This window comes from Gasterosteus aculeatus, chromosome 8 (assembly GCF_964276395.1).
Source record: "Gasterosteus aculeatus chromosome 8, fGasAcu3.hap1.1, whole genome shotgun sequence".
Classification (NCBI taxonomy): domain Eukaryota; kingdom Metazoa; phylum Chordata; class Actinopteri; order Perciformes; family Gasterosteidae; genus Gasterosteus; species Gasterosteus aculeatus.
Window position 1 is genome coordinate 4142612 of NC_135695.1, and position 19554 is coordinate 4162165.

The following is a 19554-nucleotide window of genomic DNA, read 5'->3' on the forward strand; positions in this document are numbered from 1 at the left end:
GCGGATGACACCACCCTCATTGGACTGATCTCTGGTGGGGATGAGTCCGCCTACAGGTGGGAGTCTGACCATCTGGTGTCGTGGTGCAGCCAGAACAACCTGGAGCTCAACGCTCTAAAGACAGTGGAGATGGTTGTGGATTTCCGACGGAACAGACCCCCACCCTCCCCCATCACCCTGTGTGACTCCCCCCGTCACTTATGTTTCCAGGACCTCAAGTGGGAGCTGAACATCAGCTCCATCACCAAGAAGGCTCAGCAGAGGTTGTTCTTCCTGAGGCAGCTGAAGAAATTCAACCTGCCAAAGACGATGATGGTCCACTTCTACACGGCCATTATCGAGTCCATCCTCTGCTCCTCCATTACCGTCTGGTACGCTGCAGCCACAGCCAAGGACAAGGGCAGGCTGCAGCGTGTCATCCGCTCTGCAGAGAGGGTGATCGGCTGCAATCTGGCGTCCCTGCAGGACTTGTTCGCTTCTAGGACCCTGAAGCGAGCTAAAAAGATTGTAGCCGACCCCTCTCACCCCGGACAAAACCTGTTTGTGCCCCTTCCATCTGTCAGGAGGCTGAGGTCCATCAGGACTAAGACCTCCCGCCACACAAACAGTTTCTTCCCGTCGGCAGTCGGGCTCATCAACAGAGCCGGTCCCCCACTGACTGACTATAACACTCCACCGGTCACTCTGCTTCATGCCGCACATGTCACTTTAACTGTAATTTTTCACTTTGTCGTCTCTCGTCACTCGTCACTTTGATACTTGTTCGCTAGTGCACTTTATGCTTAATATTTTTTAATATTTAAAATGTTTAACTCTAACTTTATTTTATTACTTGTGCACTGCTGTCTTGTTGTCTATTGTTACACTGTCTACTGTCAGGCACCAACCGCCAAGACAAATTCCTTGTATGTTTGACATATTTTGGCAATAAATGTTTCCTGATTCCTGAAGAGGAAAGTGAGGGTGATAGAGGTGAAGTCAGTGGGACGCAAGAAGTAGGAGGTGGGTTTGAGAAAGAGGAGTGTATGTCAGCTATTTTCTTTGTAAAGTAGTTGACAAAGTTACCCAGAGTTTTTTGGGGTTAGAAAATGAAGATTCAATTCTGGATTGGTAGAAAGCGCTTTTGGCAGCAGAGATAGAAGCAGAAAAAGAGGAGAGAAGAGATTGAAATTCAAGCAGGTCATCAGGTTGCTATTTACGCCATCTCCTTTCCGATGCTCGCATGGTGGCTCTCATGGCACGCACCGGTTGAGACAGCCACGGAGCCGGAGGATATTTGCCAGTCCGTCGGGTTGTAAAAGGGCAGAGAGTCTAGAGAGGAGGAAAGAGTTGAGAGGAGAGTCTCTGCAGCAGCGTTTGGATGCGAGAGTGAGAAGGAATCAGTTGAAGGGAGAGCTGATAGAACAGAGGATGCCAGGGAGGAGGGAGAGGGGGAGCGAATATTGCAACGAAAAGGTTAGTGGTAGAGCAGTTTCTAGTGAAGATGTAGTCAAGGTGATTGCCGGCTTTGTGAGTAGGAGGAGAGGGACTGAGTGACAGAGCGAAAGAAGAAAGTAGGTGTAAGTGGTCAGATGACTTCTCTGTCTGGATGTTGAAGTCACCCAGGAGGATGAGTGGAGGGCCATTTTCAGGGTAGTTGGACAGGAGAATGTCCAGTTCTTCCAAGAAATGACCCAAGGAGCCTGGCGGGTGGTAAAGGACAACAATGGTTAATTGTACCGGGTAAGTAACTGTTACAGCATGGAATTCGAAGGACAATGGGGTGGATGGTGGAAGAGGGTAGAGAGAAAAGCTCCATTTGGGTGAAATGAGTAGACCTGTGCCACCACCCCTACCAGTGGGCCTGGGTGTGTGGCTGAAGGGGAAGGCTGAGGAGAGAGATCTGCTGGGGTAGATGTGTTCTCAGGTGTGATCCAGGTCTCGGTGAAAGCGAGGAAGTCAAGCGACTGCTGGATAGCGAAGCCTGCTCGTCTTGACTCCACAAAAGACTCCCTGGTCTTTGTCCTGCTCGTCTTGACTCCCTGGTCTTTGTCCTGCTTGTCTTCGTGCTGCGAGGATAAGCAAACGCTGAAGCTAACGCTTCACTCGGCCTGTAGTTAAGACCCCATGCAGACGGACTCTAGTTTGCCTGAACCTGGGTTCATTTTTCACACCTACACACTTTTTAAATCGCGTGCACATGAACCCAGTGAATCCGATTGACTCCGCTGTAGTACATCTCCCACGCCTGTTGGAGGCGCTTTAAGGTGCTACAGACAACTGAAGAAGACAGGAGCATGCGTATAAGACATGCGCGCAGTATACAAACGAAAACTCCACAGAAGAAGAAGAAAACGATGACTGGGTTGGATTGCATGCAATCACGTAATGCAATCCGATTAGGTATGCGGATAGCGTGCAGACGAACACAAACAGCAATCGGATTTCGAGTTTACTCACTTTGGACCCCCGATTCGAGGGAGTGCGGATACAGTGCGTTCGTCTGCACGATAGGGCTATCCGGAGACGGGGTTCACCGGGTTCAGACAAACTGAGAGTCCGTCTGCACGGGGTCTATGTACTCCCTCGTTAGTGGAAGTCGGCTGCGGCAGCGCTGACCGCTCCCCGTCGTTTAGGAGACAAAAGGTCGATTGGCCTCAACAAACTCCTCAAAATGCGAAACACCAATTGCTTGACACCCTAATCAGTGAACAATCACCATGTGGTGTTTTGACAAACAGAGTTTAAGGAGTCAAGTCTTTTTTGCTTCAGAAGAGAAGGCAAAACAGACTTAGATCAGGTCAAACCTAGCAGAGTTAGGAGGGCACACTGGCAGTTAACTTAATAGAGTTAATAGAGTCTTCAACTGGCACTAAAAAACTGAAAGAGCTTAAGCAAACTAGCAACCAAGATAACAGAGAACTGGCAGTAAAACGGCAAGAACTAAAGAAAATCAAATTAACTTAGGACGCTAGAATCAACAACAAATTTAGCAGACTAGCTTGGTTTAAAGAAAAAGATACTTAGTCAGAACTAGTTTGGTCCACATGAACTGCTGCTGTGCAGACTGTAGTTAGTTTTGCACATGTGACTCCAGTTCTGCCCACTGTCGTTTAGCAATCGAAAAAAAACTATTACTACATTACTGTATTTAACTCAAGGTTTATGGGTCTTCACCATAGGAAACCATGCGAGTTTACTCAAAAAAAGAAACAGCAAGTGAAGTACCAAAATGTTTATTTAAAAAAAATGTACTGTATGTAATATGTATACAGTCACACCAGGATTTCCGGTGTTTATCACCAACAATAACTTGAAATTCTAATGATAAGTGCAGAGTTTAACCTTATCTAAAGAAACTAGGAACACTTATTAGCGTTACAGGAAGTGTTGAAGGCACAAGTGTAGGTGTCAGTGCGTCGTCAGTAGGGGTCGATGAAAGGGTAGTGAGGATGTCCTGCATCCCGTGGGACTCGTTCTCCTTCCACCTGCAAAATCCAAAACAAACCACAATGTCTTTGTGTTCCCCTGTTGAACCGTGCTGCGTTATCAAACCCAGTCTGGTTCTTTTCTTCTTTAGACAATCACAGCTTCTGCTTTGCACCAGATTGCTGCAGGACGCTTTCTGGGCTCACATGGATATTTTAACTAAATATAATAATATCAATAGCAACCATTAAAGGGTTCATAAAGCCCACTTACTTGGATCATTGGTACGATGTAGCGCCAGCCCCTGTTCAGGGCTTCAATACTCTTCATTTCCTCTGCGTCAAGGGTGAAGTCAAACACCTTGATGACAAACACAACAACGTCAACACATCACATCCAGCATATTTTACTTTTAAGTACTTGCCGGCAAAAAAGGAACCTTAATGAGATATTCTATCATTCATAAAATCCCTTTAAGAAGCCTGTCTTTCTAAAGAATAAAAAGAATAGTTTTTTCAGATGATTAATGACTGACTGAGATTTTAATCCACCTGAATGTTCTCTTTGATACGGGACTCTGTCACACTCTTGGGGATTGTCACCACTCCTCGTTGTGTCTGCCACCTGCAAACAACAAACATGCACTTCATGTGGTAAAGCGCACACGATTTACGGCAGTTAGGCTACAACATGCAAAGACACGCTAACCCCCATCAGCTGGACGCTGCATGCCGACATCAGCGTGAGTCACTGTAAGCTGTACATGAGCCCAAAGGGGCCAAAAGATTGTTACGTCAAGATTAATTGTATTTCTGAACCACAACACCAATTTGATAGATGCGTTTAAACGGCTCATTGCTTTTGGTAGAAGAAATAATTTTATATATTAAACCATCAAAGCACAGATACTTGAGACTTTCTGTTTTCTGTAGTTTCCTTCAATAACACCCCAGAACTTAAATGCTACATGGAATGATTTTAAGGAAGCTAAATACAGGCTGATGTGAAAATGCCTGTACATTAAAGTGCGGTTTGGTAAAGCAGTGATTGCCAACAAGTGAAAGCCTTTAACAACCTGATTCAAGTTTTTTTTATTTATTTTTATTACTTGTTTTAAGTTTAGACATTTGAAAATGTTCTCTGCGTGTTGCTTCCTTTCAAAAAGTAGATAATCAAACACTCGGGGTACAATCCAATCCGCTTCGTGACGCGTAAAATCACCTCAAGATAATCTGAGCAGGGGACTTTCTATACTTCTCCCCCAGGGTGGACATCACAAGCTCCTGAAGCAGGACGGGTTCATCCGGATGCTTCCAGGCGCGGTCAGAAGAGCCCAGAGGGCTGTAGGCCGTCATCACCAGGCCCCGGTCCCGACAGTGCGCCAGCAGCTCTGCCTGGGCCAAGTACGGGTGGCTCTCTACCTGCCCAACCAAAACACAGAGACCCCAGTGTCGTCCGGTGCTTTTAGAGAGCCAACACGGGCTACACGCAATGGGAACTGTGGTCACAAACCGCCTGTACCTGCAGGACAGTGGGTTTGATGCTGGCGACCGACAGGACGTCGTCTATCTGCCGACTGTTGAAGTTGGACAGGCCGATAGATCGGACGAGGCCCTTCTCCACCAGCTTCTCCATGGAAGCCCAGGTCAGCTTGTAGTCTATGTCGTCGTACAGCAGGGTGCCGTCCTCTTTTTTGGGGAAGGGAGCATCTCCTTGTCTGGCAGACACAGAAGTGAGAAGCACATTGCATACTCGTGAATACTGGAGTTTTGCTTTGCATTCATTGTTAGAGAATATTTCCACATCCTCCTGGGATAAAAGAGGTGGAGCTCACTGAAAGGCGTAGGGCCAGTGGATGAGGTAGAGGTCCAGATACTCCAGCTTCAGGTCCTTCAGGGTCTTAAGGAGGGCCGGCTCCACGTCCTCCGGGTGATGCCGGTTGTTCCACAGCTTGGATGTGATGAACACGTCCTCTCTCCGCAGGGCCTGGTTGGCGGACAACACGTCAAGAGAAGTCTGACTCATACTTTGAGCTTCTAATGCAACTTTTGTGAGGCTGTTCTACCTTGCCGGGGCCGAGGGTCTCCTGCAGGGCTTCGCCAATCTCGCCCTCATTGCCATAGATTGCTGCGCAGTCGATGTGGCGATACCCAGCATCCAATGCCCAAATAACGGCTTGTTTCACCTGTGGGAGTGACACAACTGTTGTTTGGCAAAAAGTGCTACATAGATGCACAGGTCTCCGTCAAACCTAAGGATCTACAGCTGCATTAAATTAAGTAGTGGATAAATGGGGGGAACAAAATGGGCATCATTGATCATACTATAAAGCCGTCTATGTAAACATCCAGCAGTTACGGAGCAAATCAGCATTTATTTAGAGTAATGTGTCCAACCATTTGAAAACAAATAAGTCTAATATTTGCTATCCTTGTAGCTCTGCTTGGTCTCCACCAGCTCCCGAGGAAAATATATGGTTCCATAGCAGCTATGTTCACGTGCTAGTTGCTAACTTGGTCTGTCTGCTGTTTGGTGCAGAGCAGGCAGTTGTTTTATCAAAAGGTTTGTTTTCCACGAAAAAAAATACTTACCTGCCAGAACAGAGATCAGTAAGAGCACCGACCTAAAAGAGTGACTTCTTAAAAAAAGGCTTAACTGCTGTGTAGAGCTGACAGGAAATGGGATAATTCCCCCTGGATTCAGCAATGTGAGCAACAAGTCACAAGTAGAACTCAATGTGCAGAGACAGAGCAGCTTAGCTTTTACGTTCATCTTTTTGACTAAAATTGTATTAAGAATCTTATTTTTTAAACACAACACACTCTTTTTTTGAAAAGAGGATACACGTGCAGCATCTACCTTTCCGGGTTCACTCTTCCACGTCCCCAGTCCAAGGAGGGGCATCTTCCGCCCCGTGTTGAGAACTGCAAAGTCATTCATGCCTCTCAGAAGCACCTTGAAAGGACGAGGAGAGCAGGATTCAGTCAGAGAGCGGCGGGCTGCCTCGTTCAAAGCTGCAGCTACAAGAGTTTTGTATATCCGTCTGTCATCAGGAACTTACGAAGCTTTTTATGACTGTGAGGTCAGAGATACCTATTGTCCAATGCTGCTTTGTTATGTTATACAGTAAATTTGAAAAGATATGCATTATGTGCATACGCACTTTCCTCTGAAGGTAAAACTTAAAGGAAAACTGTCAAAAAAAATGTACATATTTAATTTGATTCATGACTCTGCACTTCATGACATTTGGGTCAACTTATTGCTGCATTGTAAATGCATGCAAACACTGTATTACGCTATTGTTGGCTTACTGTATTAATCCATAAAAGATTCAATTGTTCTATTGTATTTCTTTGCTTTGTGTATGACACCATATTCCCAAAACAGCGATTCCACATTGTAGGCAACTGTTGGCTGATGTGGAATATCTACTATGCAAAACAGGATGCATATAGGAATTAAGAAGGGCCAACATTTGGACATAAACATGAACCAAAAAGATGTGGATTTAACCGGAAGTGATGTGCGGCACCACTGGATTCTCTACGACGGACGGATAGACATTTTTCTGATATTTCTGAATATCCAGATGTGTGTCAGCTGGGATGCCTCTAAACATCTGCTCAGGAACATGAACGCGGTAACTGTTAGCGCGGTTTAGCAGGCAGTGTGTAGACATGACAGAACTAATGTGAGATCATGTGACCAGACAGACTGTCACTGGTCATGTGAAGCACACGCGTCAGCAAATGACGGCTAGCTGGCGTTAGCTTCGTCTAATGGAAACCTTTCATTACTCGCCGCTTTCTCATTCGGCGTTCAAGGTCAGACCTTTTCTGCGATGCCATCGACTCACTCACCCGCGTGCTGACGCGTGTGTCTAAACACAAGCGACCCAAACATCTGCTTTAGGACTCCACATGTGAATGACTGCATGAGAAATGACACAGCAGGAGCCGAGCTCGCCTCCAGCTCGAGTCTGCAACTTACTGTTTTTGGAGATTTTAAAACGTGCGGCTTCAAGCAAGGACCTCTTGTGGTTGTCCTCCGAGCGAGGACAGCTGTGCAGGACCGTCGTTTTCTACCAAATGTTCAAAAACACCACCTCGTTTTGTTGACATTTCCCTCTTCCGGGCTGCTGACTCGTCCGTTTTCCCGTTTCCGGTTCGCAGACCTCACGAGCAGATGACGGACAGCGGAGGCGCTTTTATTGAACCACGTGATACTTCGCTGTCCGGCGCATGATAAAGGTAATAATGACACAGTAACACGGAGGGGCTTTCTCTCTTTTCCAAAAAATTACACTTTAATGACCACATAAATGTAACTCACATGCTAATACTTAACGGATAGAAAACCATTTAATCAAACCAAAGAAAACTTGCCACTGAGAACTCTGGGGGATTTGAATGAAGACAAAGTCATACGTGGAATTATGAAGGGAAAAAAGGTACACAAACAAAACAGCAACGTGAACGAGTTGATGGGAACAATAAGTGCCGCGGCCCTCCGGCCGACAGGCGGCGTACTGCGCGGACCGACGCAGCAGAAACCTCCACCGAGGAAGAGGACGCGAGACCCATAACAACCACCCGAGTTCCAACTTGGGCCAAACTTTACTGCAGCTAAAACATTGTGTTGTCGTTATATTCTGGAAGATACCGTACAATGAGGCAGGCGTCTCCCTGCTTGCCGTGGAAGTGGTTTGACGTCGTGCTGAAGCTGGGCGGCTAGTTTGGCCCCTTGGAGCAGATACTTTATTTGGGGCTAGCGTCCCGTCGTCCCGTCGCCCCGCCGCGGGCCATGTAACAGCCGCCGCCTGCTCTCTGCCGGCCGGGCCGCCCCATGGCGCACCGCGGGCCCCCGGGGGCCGCCGAGCGCCACAGCGCGGCGCCGGTGCTGTTCGAGATCTTCGGTGAGATTTGGGCCGTCCGGTCGCGGCTCGGCCAGGGCGTCTCGGCCTCGGTGTACCGGGTCAGCTCGGGCAGGGCCGCCGCCACCGCCGCCGCCGTCAAGGAGTTCCGGGCCGACCCGCAGGGAGTAGACTACGGGTATCGCAAGGAGCGCTCCGTGCTGGAGGACATCCAGGGGCATAAAAACATCGGTACGTATCGCGGTGTTCTGATGACGGCTGACCTGCTCTGTAACGATAAACGCCTAAACCGTCCACCGGCATCGTCCCGCAGCAAACGTACCTCAGTGCCTCTCTGGAGGCTCGTGCTTTCATCATCGTGAGAACCGGCCGGGCGGTTTGTAATGAGTCTTCCCTCCCATCAGTGACTCTGTACGGCGTGTTCACCAACCACAGCCGCGTGGGTGCCGCCACCCGCTGTCTGCTGCTGGAGCTCCTGGACGTCAGCGTGTCGGATCTGTTGGTGAGGAGCACCGGTGGTACCAGGTAGGTTCACTACAGCGAGCGATGGCGAGTCTTCACTGGTGAGACTGGATCTCTGTTGATCGCCGTGGCGTCTGTTGGCAGACCCGAGCGGGGACACTCCTTGTGGCTCGTCCAGCACTGTGCCCGAGACGTGCTGGAGGCGCTCACCTTCCTGCACAGGGAGGGCTACGTGCACGCCGACCTCAAGCCGCGCAACATTCTCTGGAGCGCCGACGACGAGTGCTTCAAGCTCGTCGACTTCGGCCTCAGTTTCAAAGAGGGAAACCAGGTGGGCTCGCCTGGGGGGGTCTGAATGTCGGCAAAAGCAGAATCTAGCATTGCATCTCTAACTCTCTCGCTTGGCTCAACTCGTCCAGGACGTCAAGTACATCCAGACGGACGGGTATCGCGCTCCAGAAGCTGAGCTGCAAAACGGCCTCGCTCAGGCCGGGGTGGAGCTGGACGGGGACTCGGGCTGCACTGCCGCCGTGGACATGTGGAGCCTGGGCATCGTCCTGCTGGAGATGTTCTCGGGAATCAAACTCAAAGACACCGTCCGCTCGCAGAAGTGGAAGGTACGACAAAGCTCTGCTCTTTGGTGGACTAATGATATCGATTTTAATGGAATAAATAAATCTGTAAACAAATGAAGGTAGTCTGTAGAAGTTTGCAATGTTCTGTTTAGCAAGGACCAGCTGAATAAAGCAGAACCATTTCTTGCGAAACCAAAAAAATGTCTTCTCCAGGATAACAGTGCCGCCATTGTAGACCAGCTTTTTGCCACCAACAGCGCTGCACGCCCTGCCATCCCTGTCTATCACCTCAGAGACCTCATCAAAAGGTAAGTAAGCGTTCAGACCCACTCTACTGTGTGTTTACACAGGGATACTGCCTCTAGTTACGTTGGTACTTTGTGTCTGCAGCATGCTTCTCAGCGAGCCAAAGCAACGATGCACCACTGAGACGGCCCTGCTGAGCCCCTTCTTCAGTATTCCCTTTGGTATGGGTCGATATTTGGACGTCCTTCAAGATTATTAAATCTGAGCGTGTACGACATTCACCGTAGGAATGTTCTGGACACGGGAGCGGACACTGTGAGGTCTTAAGTGAACAGAGACACAGTCTGTGCAGTAGTGATGGAGCGGTAAGAGTTTTACCCACGTGAGAAAAAGAAAAATAATCAATCTCTGTAAATATATTTGTGATCATCTTGAGCATGTTCTACTACACAGACTGGGGATTTGTGCTTTTGACCTCGTCTCCACTGCTTTTCGTTCATTTCCTGAGCCTCAGAATGTGCAACAGCTGCTACTTCACTCAGAGAGGCTGTCCGACATTCTTTCTAGCATCAAACAAGTAATTGGACCCTACCGTATCATCAGAATGAACAATTGACCCTACAACAGCGTTATAAGAACTGCCTGTTCTTCTAAGAATAAGAAGGGACATTTTGATTTGGTTTGTCCCGTCCCATCAGCTGACACAGAAGGGGCGGGTTTATGACTTGACTGCCAGCTACAACGCGGAGATGTATTAACTTCCCTTTTGGGGAGCTGACACGATCTCCATCATTATTATCAACAAAGATATTTACTTGAATGTTTTCAGCTCCTCACATCGAAGACCTGGTTCTGCTCCCGACTCCTGTCCTGCGCCTGCTCAACCTGATTGATGACAGCCATCTGCACAATGAGGAAGAGTATGAAGGTGCAACACTTTGTCTTTAAATTATAAAACGCTGTGTGAATGTATAGAGGTAAAAGTCCAAATGTCTGTCATTGTGTCTCCCAGACATCCTGGAGGACATGAAGGAGGAGTGCCAGAAGTACGGCTCCGTGGTTTCTCTGCTCATCCCCAAGGAGAACCCCGGGAAGGGACAGGTCAGACCGTTGTTCAATAAAACAGCATCTTCACAAGGTTTCCAATTAAACTGAACATGTAAGCAGCTGCATTATAGTAACAGGTGGTAGCAAAACAAACATCACGAAGACATTTTTTACTATAAAGTAGTTTATTTGTGAAATACACAAAAAAATGGCAGAAAAGGCCTTTGCCTCTGAAACATTTTCGGCGGACCTTGATGTGCCTGAAGGCCCCGGCGTCACCGGAGAGGGCCGAGCGCCGCATCCAGTGGACGTCCGGGGTTACGCACGCGTCGGATGCGTCCACGCACTGATCCATGAACTTGTGTGTTGCCATCAGGTGTTTGTAGAGTACGCCAACTCCAGTGACTCCAAAGAGGCTCAGAGGCTGCTGACGGGGCGCACCTTCGACGGGAAGTTTGTTGTGGCCACCTTCTACCCTCTCAGCGCCTACAGAAGAGGTTACTTGTACCAGACGGTGCAGTGAAGGCTTAAGGCTCGATACGGTCAGCTTCGCTTGCATGAAAGAACATCGCGGTGTAGCTCGCCAGGGGTCCAGTTCCTCCCTTTGGGGCTCAGAGCATGTCGTTCATGTGGTTTTCTACCTTGAATCGGTGGTTCTTGCAGACCGTAAACTGAACTCTGCTGTCGTTTCTGCTCCCCGCGGTCGGCCCTACTCTTCACAGTGCCTCAGGCCCCTGGTCTGGGTACCGCGGGCTCCTGTTCCAGCCTCATGTCCGTCTCTTTCATGGAGATGATCTGGAAATCCGATTCGGATGGCCGGAGCGAAAGCCTTCATCAAATGCTGCGTTCCATTTCAGAACCTTTAGAGGACTTGGTGTCAGGAGTGTGATTACGGACCGGTAGCAGGGTGACACCGAGCCGAGCGTCCCTGGTTTCCTGTCCCGTAGCCATGTAGCGTTTTTACTAACCGCAGGGCCTGTGTTCATCATCCGTTGATCTACGAGGCCGTACGTTGAGTTCTCTGCTCTGACTGCAGCACTGAAAGGAACAAGTCAATGTTTTCAAATACTTTGAGCCAGTTTGAGCTTCAGGAAAAGGGCCGACGTGTTTGCATAATGTGAATCCTCCAGATTAAACAGAATTTTCAGAATTGTTAGATAATGTTTTCTAACTTATAAAGCCAAGTACGGCCTCTTGAATTATAGTGTTCAGCCCCCCCATGTGTTTAAATGTTTCTAGCGTCATTCTGATATATAAAACGGGGACAATCCGGGTGGACAGAAGTGCAGTTTGGATTTGCTTTTGCCCAAGTTGGACATTTCTAACTTAGACACGGTGTCTGTGTCCAATGGAACTACATATTTTGCTTCGGCTATTGTTGTAAGTTTAGTTTGTGATTTAGCTATTGGATCGATGAGTAGCCTGCAAGCCCTCTTGGCAAATACGTCTATCAGTTTACAAGAAATGTTATAATATTCTGGCAAATAAGAAATTAAACAGAGAAAGTGTTAAATCAGGGGGGCAGTAGCACATTTTTATATAACCGCATGATTATATCGCACGGAAGCCACAAAGAGTCAGCCTGCACGGTACCTTTTAAAAAAAAAAAAAAAAAAAAATCTTTTTAGTGTAAAATACTTTTTGTTGAAGGTTTTCGTTTCCTTTCCCACCTTCGGGTAACCGTATATATCTGTCACCCATACAGCCCACTGGGGCCCACGGAAACGTTTGCTTTATGCATTCAAGCATTCAAGCTAGCTAACCAACCAAAATGCTGCTATAACGCCAGCTTGTGCTCCACCTGCCTGAGTCTGATCCTCCAGCAGCCCGGACGCAGATGCCTCAGAGGACAATCCCCCATGTGGCAGAGTCGCCTCTTTAGGCCGCCAGTCACTTCCCAGACTGCGCCATCTTCACTGAACAGCTTGCAATGGGTGGGTTTTGCATTACGAGCAAAGCAACCGCTTCAGTTGTACAAGTGGAGCTGGATCAAAAACTGTATGATTGGAGCAACGTCATGGACAGGGTGAGTTTACAGAATGCTTTGACAGACCAAGTAAAGCGAAATAAAGACACGAGGCAAGAGAGCAGCAGAAATGCAGGTGACGCATCGTTCCTTCCCCTCTAAGAAAGTATATTTATATTGGGAGAAATTCATTTAGAAACAGTACTTCAAAAACATATTTTTCTACTACCTTTATTTGTTTGTGCCTGAAATGTGAATTCCAATGTTTCCACTCGAGATCGCCGCTGTCCTAAAAATGTTGATTTGAAACCACTGGACTCTACCGCACTTTTAATGTCCGTGACTTGATCCGCTCTCAACCCTCCAAAGCCTGGTGGTTTTCTGTGTTTTTCTTTTTAATTCACAAGGAGATGCAAGTTTGAATGAGTAAGTGCACGTGCAGAAGCTATTTACACTGTGGCGTCCATATGATCCGTTCCTAATAACAACGGCCACATTATTTAAGTCTTTACAGAACATGAATAAAACAACATGAAGGCAATCAATGGAATGCTTCATTGTGACGCAGCCCTTTCCCTGAAGTCAGTCACAGCGACTACTGTGGGCAACAATCACACTACAACGAATAACAAACATTGTTTATTAATATTGTGTTATATTTAAAGCTGCATTATACTTTTTTGTGTGCCAGAAAGCAAAACTCAATAAGATGGACTGAAAAGCGTTGTAGAACTGAGATATGCAAAGTTGGGTAAAACCCAAATCTAGCCGTACTGTTTCAAGCGTACGGAAACTACAAAATGATTTGATGAGGAGGGAGAAGTTAAGACCATCTTAATGACTTTTGGTTTTATTTGTACCAGTTTGTTTGAGAGGTCAAACTGGACGGAAAGCAAAGGATCACGCTTACAGAAAGCACAAGGTGAGAACGTACGAGTCTGTCCGTGCTTTACAGCCGTCCAGTTCAGAGCGAGTCGTGGCAATCCAATAATAAAAATGGTGATTGAACTTATGAACTGATGTTTGTCTGGTGTTTTTGGCTGAATCGGTGACCTGTTGACTGAGGGAACAATGGGTATAGTCTGGTTTAAGCCTTTTAAGACGTATATTTGAGATATCCATATGGTAAACAATTGAATTACACTAAAATATATAGCATAGATAATATACTAGTACTACTAAGGGAAACAGGTTTTAACAGTTTTGCTATTTATTTGATTTAAAAAAAATGTTGATTCTGTCGAAATGTATTATGTGAAAAAGAACAGCAATTCTAAGAGAGACCAGAGACCCTGGAGGCAAAATCACATCCGTAATGCTCTAACATTAATTCAGATGGGGGTCCCCATTTCTTCCTTTTTACTGGAACCTCATGGAGTTGTGCGAATGGATGTTAAATCCTTTGTCGGCTGCTCCTGTAATAAAACACAAACATACAATGACATATTTCTCAAACGCAAGCCAACAACGTGACCGTCTGCTTCGGCTGCATCAGCACTAATGATACACGGTAAATTATTGCTATCATGTGAATTATAGCGGTGACACTAATGCTTGTCACTGACTTCCATGAATCCAGGCGTGTCCTGTGTGATCTCAGCCTCGCCGCTCTTCTGCCGCCTCCTCCTCCCCCTCCAGCTGTTCCCTAAGATCGCCACGGAAACCACGAGTATCACTGCCGCCACGCATCCCGCCACAATTTCGACCACCACTGCAGCGGCCCCCTGCGGAGCAGCGTGGTCTGCAGCCGGAGTGGCGTCCGCTTGGACTGCGGGGCTGTCGAGAGGCTGAGAGGCCAGCAGAGCCGATATATCTGAGGACGAGAGCAGTGGTCTCTTAGAGACAGGTTGACCGTCGATGTACGTCACAGTTGTCCCGTCTGCACACCTTCCAGGCTGAAGAGGAAGAAGGCCTGGTCTCCCTTAATGAACTTTCTGCTCTTCAGTCTGCTGTGGGTGATGAAGGTGCTTGTCCCGCTGCCTGGGCCCCGGTAGAAATAGCTGCCGTCAGACCCGGTTACTTTGGAGCCCACCTCCCTGGGGTTGTCCCAGTAGTACTCAATGCCTGGGTGGGAGGGGGGGGGGGCATGGTTAATAGCTTGTTGTCCGTTTGACGACCAAAGCAGCAAATCCTCGTGCAAACAAGAGAATGAGTGTGTCAAGACATCTCACCGTCAGACGACATCTTGTCGGGCTCGGTGGTAACCATTCGGTGCATGTTTATCTGCTCTCTGATGTCAGACTGCTGATCCATCAGGGCCATGGTCGCCTGCTGCCACGGACACGGCCACTTGAGGTTGTGGTCGTTGGGGCCAGAGGTCAGGTGGAAGTAGGTGGCCACGTACCCTGGACGGCTGCTTCTTCCGTTGATGTACACACCAACCTACAGATCATGGAAGACGGTCACAGGAAGTAACGCCAAAGCACCGTGCATGGGATGGGATTGTAACTGGTTTACTGTCTCCTTTGTCTTGAAGAACATGTAAAACGTGGATAAAGAGAGGAGGTCGGGAGCTGCGTGAATGTGATTCTGGGATGGGGTGTAGTGCTGGTGGCCTGTTTCAAGATGGACCTAGTTTTCAAAGTGTTACTGCCTCTCCGAGGGCCTATTCAGGAAAAAGGATAATTTTCCCAGCGTTGTTCAATTGAAGCAGATTAGAGGCTGCAGGATCTTAAGTGTGAAAGTAGCACAGCGCCGCATTAAAAGCCTCACCGACCAACGCAATGGCAATTTAAAACAAATGTCAAGTGGTAGCTTGGCAACCAAAACTCAGTCGGGCTTTGAATTTCCCTTAAGATTGGATGATTGGGACATTAAAGAAGTGTTCACCTGGAAGGAGTAGCCCGCTGGGGAAAGAAAGCGAGGGCTGTACAGCTTCTCTCCTGTTGGGGTGGTGGCCAGCAGGCGGGTGATGTTGCAGATGTGCCAGATGTGCTGGGGGCACTTTGTGGAAGAAAGGTTAATGTCATCCAGAGAGAAGCCTCCCTTCGACGGACCCCTTCCCCTCACGCCCTCAAAAACCACTCGGGCCTTCCGGCTCACATGCAGGTTGACGTTATGGAGCTCCCAGGAGCCCGTGACCCCTCCTGTAAAGAGGGCAGTCAGAATACGCGTTCGACACATTAATGACGCGTTTATTAATATACTGTAGTATTGGGTTAAGATTCCTTCGTGTACCTGAAATTCTTTTGAAGAGGTTGAGTTTCCCCCTGGGGTTGACCCCGTCGTACTCTCTCACCCAGATGTTGAGGACGTCGTCAGCTGCGGCGGTGTTGTGGAGGAAGAACTGCAGACACTGGGCTCCAGGTTTGGGGTACAGCCAACGACTCTCCAGGAGCGCACGGCCAGCGGGTTCAGCAGAGGCCGTGCTGAAGTGCATGAAGTAGCCTTTTCCTGAGAGCAGGTGAAGACAACAGTGGGAGGGGCTGGTCCATTTGTCAATTCATGACTTAAAGTCTCCATGACCACGGCCTGGACTATGAGGGCTCCGCTCTTATTAGCCTGCGTTTTACAAAAGTTATTTCTAATAAATCACTAATAGTTTGTTTTTACTGCCAGGCTGTACAGGCTGTTGTAAATCACTTGAAGCACTTTTGTTTTTTTAAATATCTTCAGACGCTAATTGCCACGGCCGGCTTTGTTTGAGGCTTGATTAGCTGATGAAGCTCAAGAACTGCTGACTGGACAAAAACACACACCCCTCTGTGTTTTTGTCCAGTCAGCAGTTCTTGAGCTTTATCAGCTGCTAACTAACTATTATACCATACATACTTTATCTGCATTTTCTGCTGTTTTACTTTGCATTTGTTTTTGATTGACAGTCACCTTCACATTGCCCCATGTTGGAGAAGTCGGTCTGGGGGCCTCCGCTTGTAGAACTGCGTTGTTCCCACTTTGTCTTTCCGGGATCCTGAATCATCCCACAAATGTTCTCCAGCTCAAAGGAGCAGCTGTCCACAAAGGTAGAAGACTTGGCTGTGAAGAAGAAACAGCAAAGTCACCATGGGTCAACCTGCTGGGCCTGCGGCCCCCGCGACCCCACCCCGGATAAGCAGAGGAAAATGGATGAATGGATGGAGATATAACTTTTATTTGCCCGCCAGAAAAAAGGTTATGTGGGGAACAACAGTCAGTTTAATATATGGGTAATATTGCAGACAGAGCAAAGGTTCCACCACGCAAATATGGTTACGTCAAGGAACAAAGAACAGTGTTTCTGCATCGGTCAGCCTATGGCTGCATAATGAGTACTTTGCGCTTCTGGGATCTCTATTACCAAGGACAATAAGTGATAGATTATTGCCTTGGATTATCAATGTAAATTAGCATAATTTTATAACAGACCTAAACTCAGACCTTTTCTTGTAACTCTTCTAGGTTATTATAGGACAATTTTATTTTATGAGGTGATTTCATTTATCGATTGTTCAAATCGTTCCAGTTTTACGTCTCATGTTATAGTTTGGGAGACAGAACGGCCGGTGGAGTGGACTCACTGCATTTGTAGAGGCTGTTGAGCTTGGCGAGGTCACTGGCACTGAGGCCCATCCTCTGACCAATCACATCCGTGAAGTGGGGGATCTTGGTGACGATGGTGGGCTCGGAGCCGATGTTGAAGGACGTCTTGCTGTGGTGCATCACAGATCCGTAGTCGTAGGGAACGCCCAGCGCGCTGGACACTGTGTCGTCGTACGCTTTGAAGTTGTGCTCTTTACCTGAGGAGGCCAAAGGAATATCAGGAAGAGTTTGGCCCTTTTTTTTATTGAAACACTCAGTGTAAAATAGCTTTTGTGAATGAATTCAAAAGAAGTGGAGCTGTATTTGAAGGGCTCGTCACCAGGTTTGATGCGATCCCACATGATCTTGACGTAATCATCCCGGTCGGCCCTGGACTGCTCGTGCCAGAAGCCCAGAGCGTGCAGGAACTCATGCTCAACGGTTCCCAGGCGGTCACAGTTGTTACCGATGGACAGACGCTGCTTCCCCGCATGCTGGTTGCCCACAAAGGAAGAACATCTACGGAGACGGGAAAGTGAAATGCAGTTTTCACTCTGGTGAGGAACAGAGACATTTATACATAACTAATGGCACATTATATTGACATTAATTACACACTATTATTATGTTCCCTGTTGGGGTTCCCTTTGTTATTAAAGCAGTAGTTTGTGGACAATGTTAACAACACGGCGCTCACCCGCTCCCTTTGAACACGGAGATGTAGTTCTGCTCTCCTTTCCATGGTGTGAAGTCGATGCAGGTCTTCAGTCTGTACTGGTCAAACGCCTTTAGGGTCACTCCCTTTGCGTTCATATCTGCATGTTGCACGATGTGAGCAACGTAGACGGGAAGTGGCAGCGTTATTTGGTGCAGATCCATGACAGCGTGGTGCGGAGTGTGAATGGTTCGTACCCAGACTGTCCTCGAGGTAGTAGGGAATGGTTGTCGGCCAGCGGTACTCGTCTCCGATGATGGAGTTTCTGTCGAACGTCTGATGGGAGCGGAGAAAACAAAAGGTGGTGAAAGATAATGTAGAAACAGAGCTCATACTTGATCAAGTGATACACCCGGAACCGTGGGCTCTTATAGCTTTCCTTCATGTATTTATACATGTATACAGAAGAAAGGACACACTCTATTGGAAGTATGATTTAAGGAACAATCCCTTTCTGTGCCCGGCATTGAGACAAAACTGTAACGTTATGGTCAAGTAGACCCGTATATGTAGATAACTTACCTCCTCGTGTTGGATATCCCCCTCCAGCAGGTTCAGCCCAGCCACTGCAAAGCAAAATGTGTGTTTTTGATGAAAGTCCTTGAGACAACAAAGCAAACAAATCTAGTGTGTTCACGAACCTTCATTGATGTTGAAGATGTCCCAGTCATGGCCCGCATCAACGTCCGTTTCTGTAGATGCAGAATCAATAAGATGCAGCTTGAATATGGGCGACTCTTCCTAACGACGCAGTTAACATTGAGCCCCGTACACACACACGAGAACGCGTTCACTTAAAAAATGTCACATCTCTTTTATCACCCTTATTCTTTATCCATTACCGCCGGACTATTTTACGATTTGAAATGGACGTCGCTCTGATTGACAGCCCATTTGGCAGGATCACAGATGCATTTCAGATGTTCACTTTGCTGGCACAGTAAAATCCGTTAAAGGGGGAAGAAGAAGGGCTCTAGTTAGCTGAATGCACAGTGTATGAAGGGGGCACAGATTCTGATATCAAGATCATGCATAAGCTGCCCAAAGATCACAGGTCTTTCCTTAACCGCAGGAACATACTTCTTCACCGTAATTAACATGTAAACATTATCATGTGACTCACCTGTATCACCCGTTAACTTAGCTGCTGCCTAGAAAATGCATTAGAAAATACTCATCAATCAATAGACAAAATGAATGACACGATTCACTAAATAACAAGTTGACAACCAGGGCCACAACTCAACATTGGAGCGATGTCATGGTTTAGTACTGAAGAGACAACATGTCAATGTTTCACAATGGTTCAGCAAACACTCACCAGTCCCAGGCCGAGGAGCAGGGCGATCCAGCCCAGTGCCATGGCGGCAGCAGCAGACACACACTCACACTGCGCTGGTTCAACCTGCCTCACTTATCCTGTGCTGCTTTTTGATTGTTCCGACGAAGACACCCTGAGGCTCACGCAACATTCACACGTTCTTACTTTTACGAATCGGATCGAGGAAGATTAGACAGTTGTCATATTAATTATTAATGCAATAGTTACGATTTATCGTTCTAGCGCAGCCGCACTAACTAACATGCACTGGGGGAGATGGTTTAGAAGACTTGCCACACACACACACACACACACGCACACACTAACGAAGCAATGGTTTCCGCATGAAGTTGATATAAAAGAGCAGAATGTAGGATTAATGTAGGATTCATTTTGATTTATATTTTTGTGTCTGTTGTTTAACCTTCAAATAAGAATCAC

General features: G+C 47.4%; 3 protein-coding genes and 1 long non-coding RNA gene across 4 annotated transcripts in view; 2 read left to right on the forward strand and 2 right to left on the reverse strand.

Annotated features, from left to right (window-relative positions):
- Positions 1 to 19554, forward strand: part of LOC144411363 (uncharacterized) — a 244779-nt gene that overhangs the window by 112748 nt on the left and 112477 nt on the right. The window lies entirely within an intron of this gene.
- On the reverse strand, positions 3200 to 7579 carry akr1a1b (aldo-keto reductase family 1, member A1b (aldehyde reductase)). Its single transcript, XM_040184062.2, has 9 exons — positions 7402 to 7579; positions 6268 to 6363; positions 5474 to 5593; positions 5243 to 5394; positions 4930 to 5125; positions 4630 to 4829; positions 3960 to 4032; positions 3682 to 3768; positions 3200 to 3467 (listed from the first exon to the last, which is right to left on the reverse strand). The coding sequence occupies exons 2-9, from the start codon at positions 6346 to 6348 to the stop codon at positions 3402 to 3404; spliced, it is 975 nt and encodes a 324-aa protein (XP_040039996.1). The 5' UTR covers positions 6349 to 6363; positions 7402 to 7579; the 3' UTR covers positions 3200 to 3401.
- On the forward strand, positions 7582 to 13589 carry uhmk1 (U2AF homology motif (UHM) kinase 1). The gene is made up of 9 exons (XM_040184060.2): positions 7582 to 8515; positions 8689 to 8809; positions 8891 to 9077; positions 9166 to 9363; positions 9535 to 9629; positions 9712 to 9788; positions 10397 to 10495; positions 10580 to 10668; positions 10991 to 13589. Exons 1-9 carry the CDS (start codon positions 8257 to 8259, stop codon positions 11135 to 11137), a joined length of 1272 nt encoding a protein of 423 aa, XP_040039994.2. The 5' UTR covers positions 7582 to 8256; the 3' UTR covers positions 11138 to 13589.
- LOC120823774 (meprin A subunit beta) lies at positions 13415 to 19344 on the reverse strand. Its single transcript, XM_040184059.2, has 15 exons — positions 19114 to 19344; positions 18916 to 18943; positions 18434 to 18484; positions 18315 to 18358; positions 17990 to 18068; positions 17775 to 17892; positions 17418 to 17596; positions 17077 to 17295; positions 16406 to 16555; positions 15758 to 15973; positions 15410 to 15666; positions 14752 to 14962; positions 14468 to 14644; positions 14146 to 14393; positions 13415 to 13995 (listed from the first exon to the last, which is right to left on the reverse strand). Exons 1-15 carry the CDS (start codon positions 19153 to 19155, stop codon positions 13951 to 13953), a joined length of 2064 nt encoding a protein of 687 aa, XP_040039993.2. The 5' UTR covers positions 19156 to 19344; the 3' UTR covers positions 13415 to 13950.

Bases quoted from the DNA above. Each gene is read 5' to 3' on its own strand.
- uhmk1 (XM_040184060.2), top strand. From the start codon at position 8,257: ATGGCGCACCGCGGGCCCCCGGGGGCCGCCGAGCGCCACAGCGCGGCG. The intron at 9,364-9,534 runs GTACGACAAAGC...TGTCTTCTCCAG, and splicing joins TCCGCTCGCAGAAGTGGAAG to GATAACAGTGCCGCCATTGT. The intron at 9,630-9,711 runs GTAAGTAAGCGT...TTGTGTCTGCAG, and splicing joins CTCAGAGACCTCATCAAAAG to CATGCTTCTCAGCGAGCCAA.
- akr1a1b (XM_040184062.2), bottom strand. From the start codon at position 6,348: ATGAATGACTTTGCAGTTCTCAACACGGGGCGGAAGATGCCCCTCCTT. The intron at 5,395-5,473 runs GTAGAACAGCCT...TCCGCCAACCAG, and splicing joins AGACCCTCGGCCCCGGCAAG to GCCCTGCGGAGAGAGGACGT. The intron at 4,033-4,629 runs GTGATTTTACGC...TGTTGTTTGCAG, and splicing joins CCTGCTCAGATTATCTTGAG to GTGGCAGACACAACGAGGAG.
- LOC120823774 (XM_040184059.2), bottom strand. From the start codon at position 19,155: ATGGCACTGGGCTGGATCGCCCTGCTCCTCGGCCTGGGACTG. The intron at 17,893-17,989 runs GTACGAACCATT...TGCAACATGCAG, and splicing joins CTACCTCGAGGACAGTCTGG to ATATGAACGCAAAGGGAGTG. The intron at 13,996-14,145 runs GTCAGTGACAAG...GTTTTATTACAG, and splicing joins ACACGCCTGGATTCATGGAA to GAGCAGCCGACAAAGGATTT.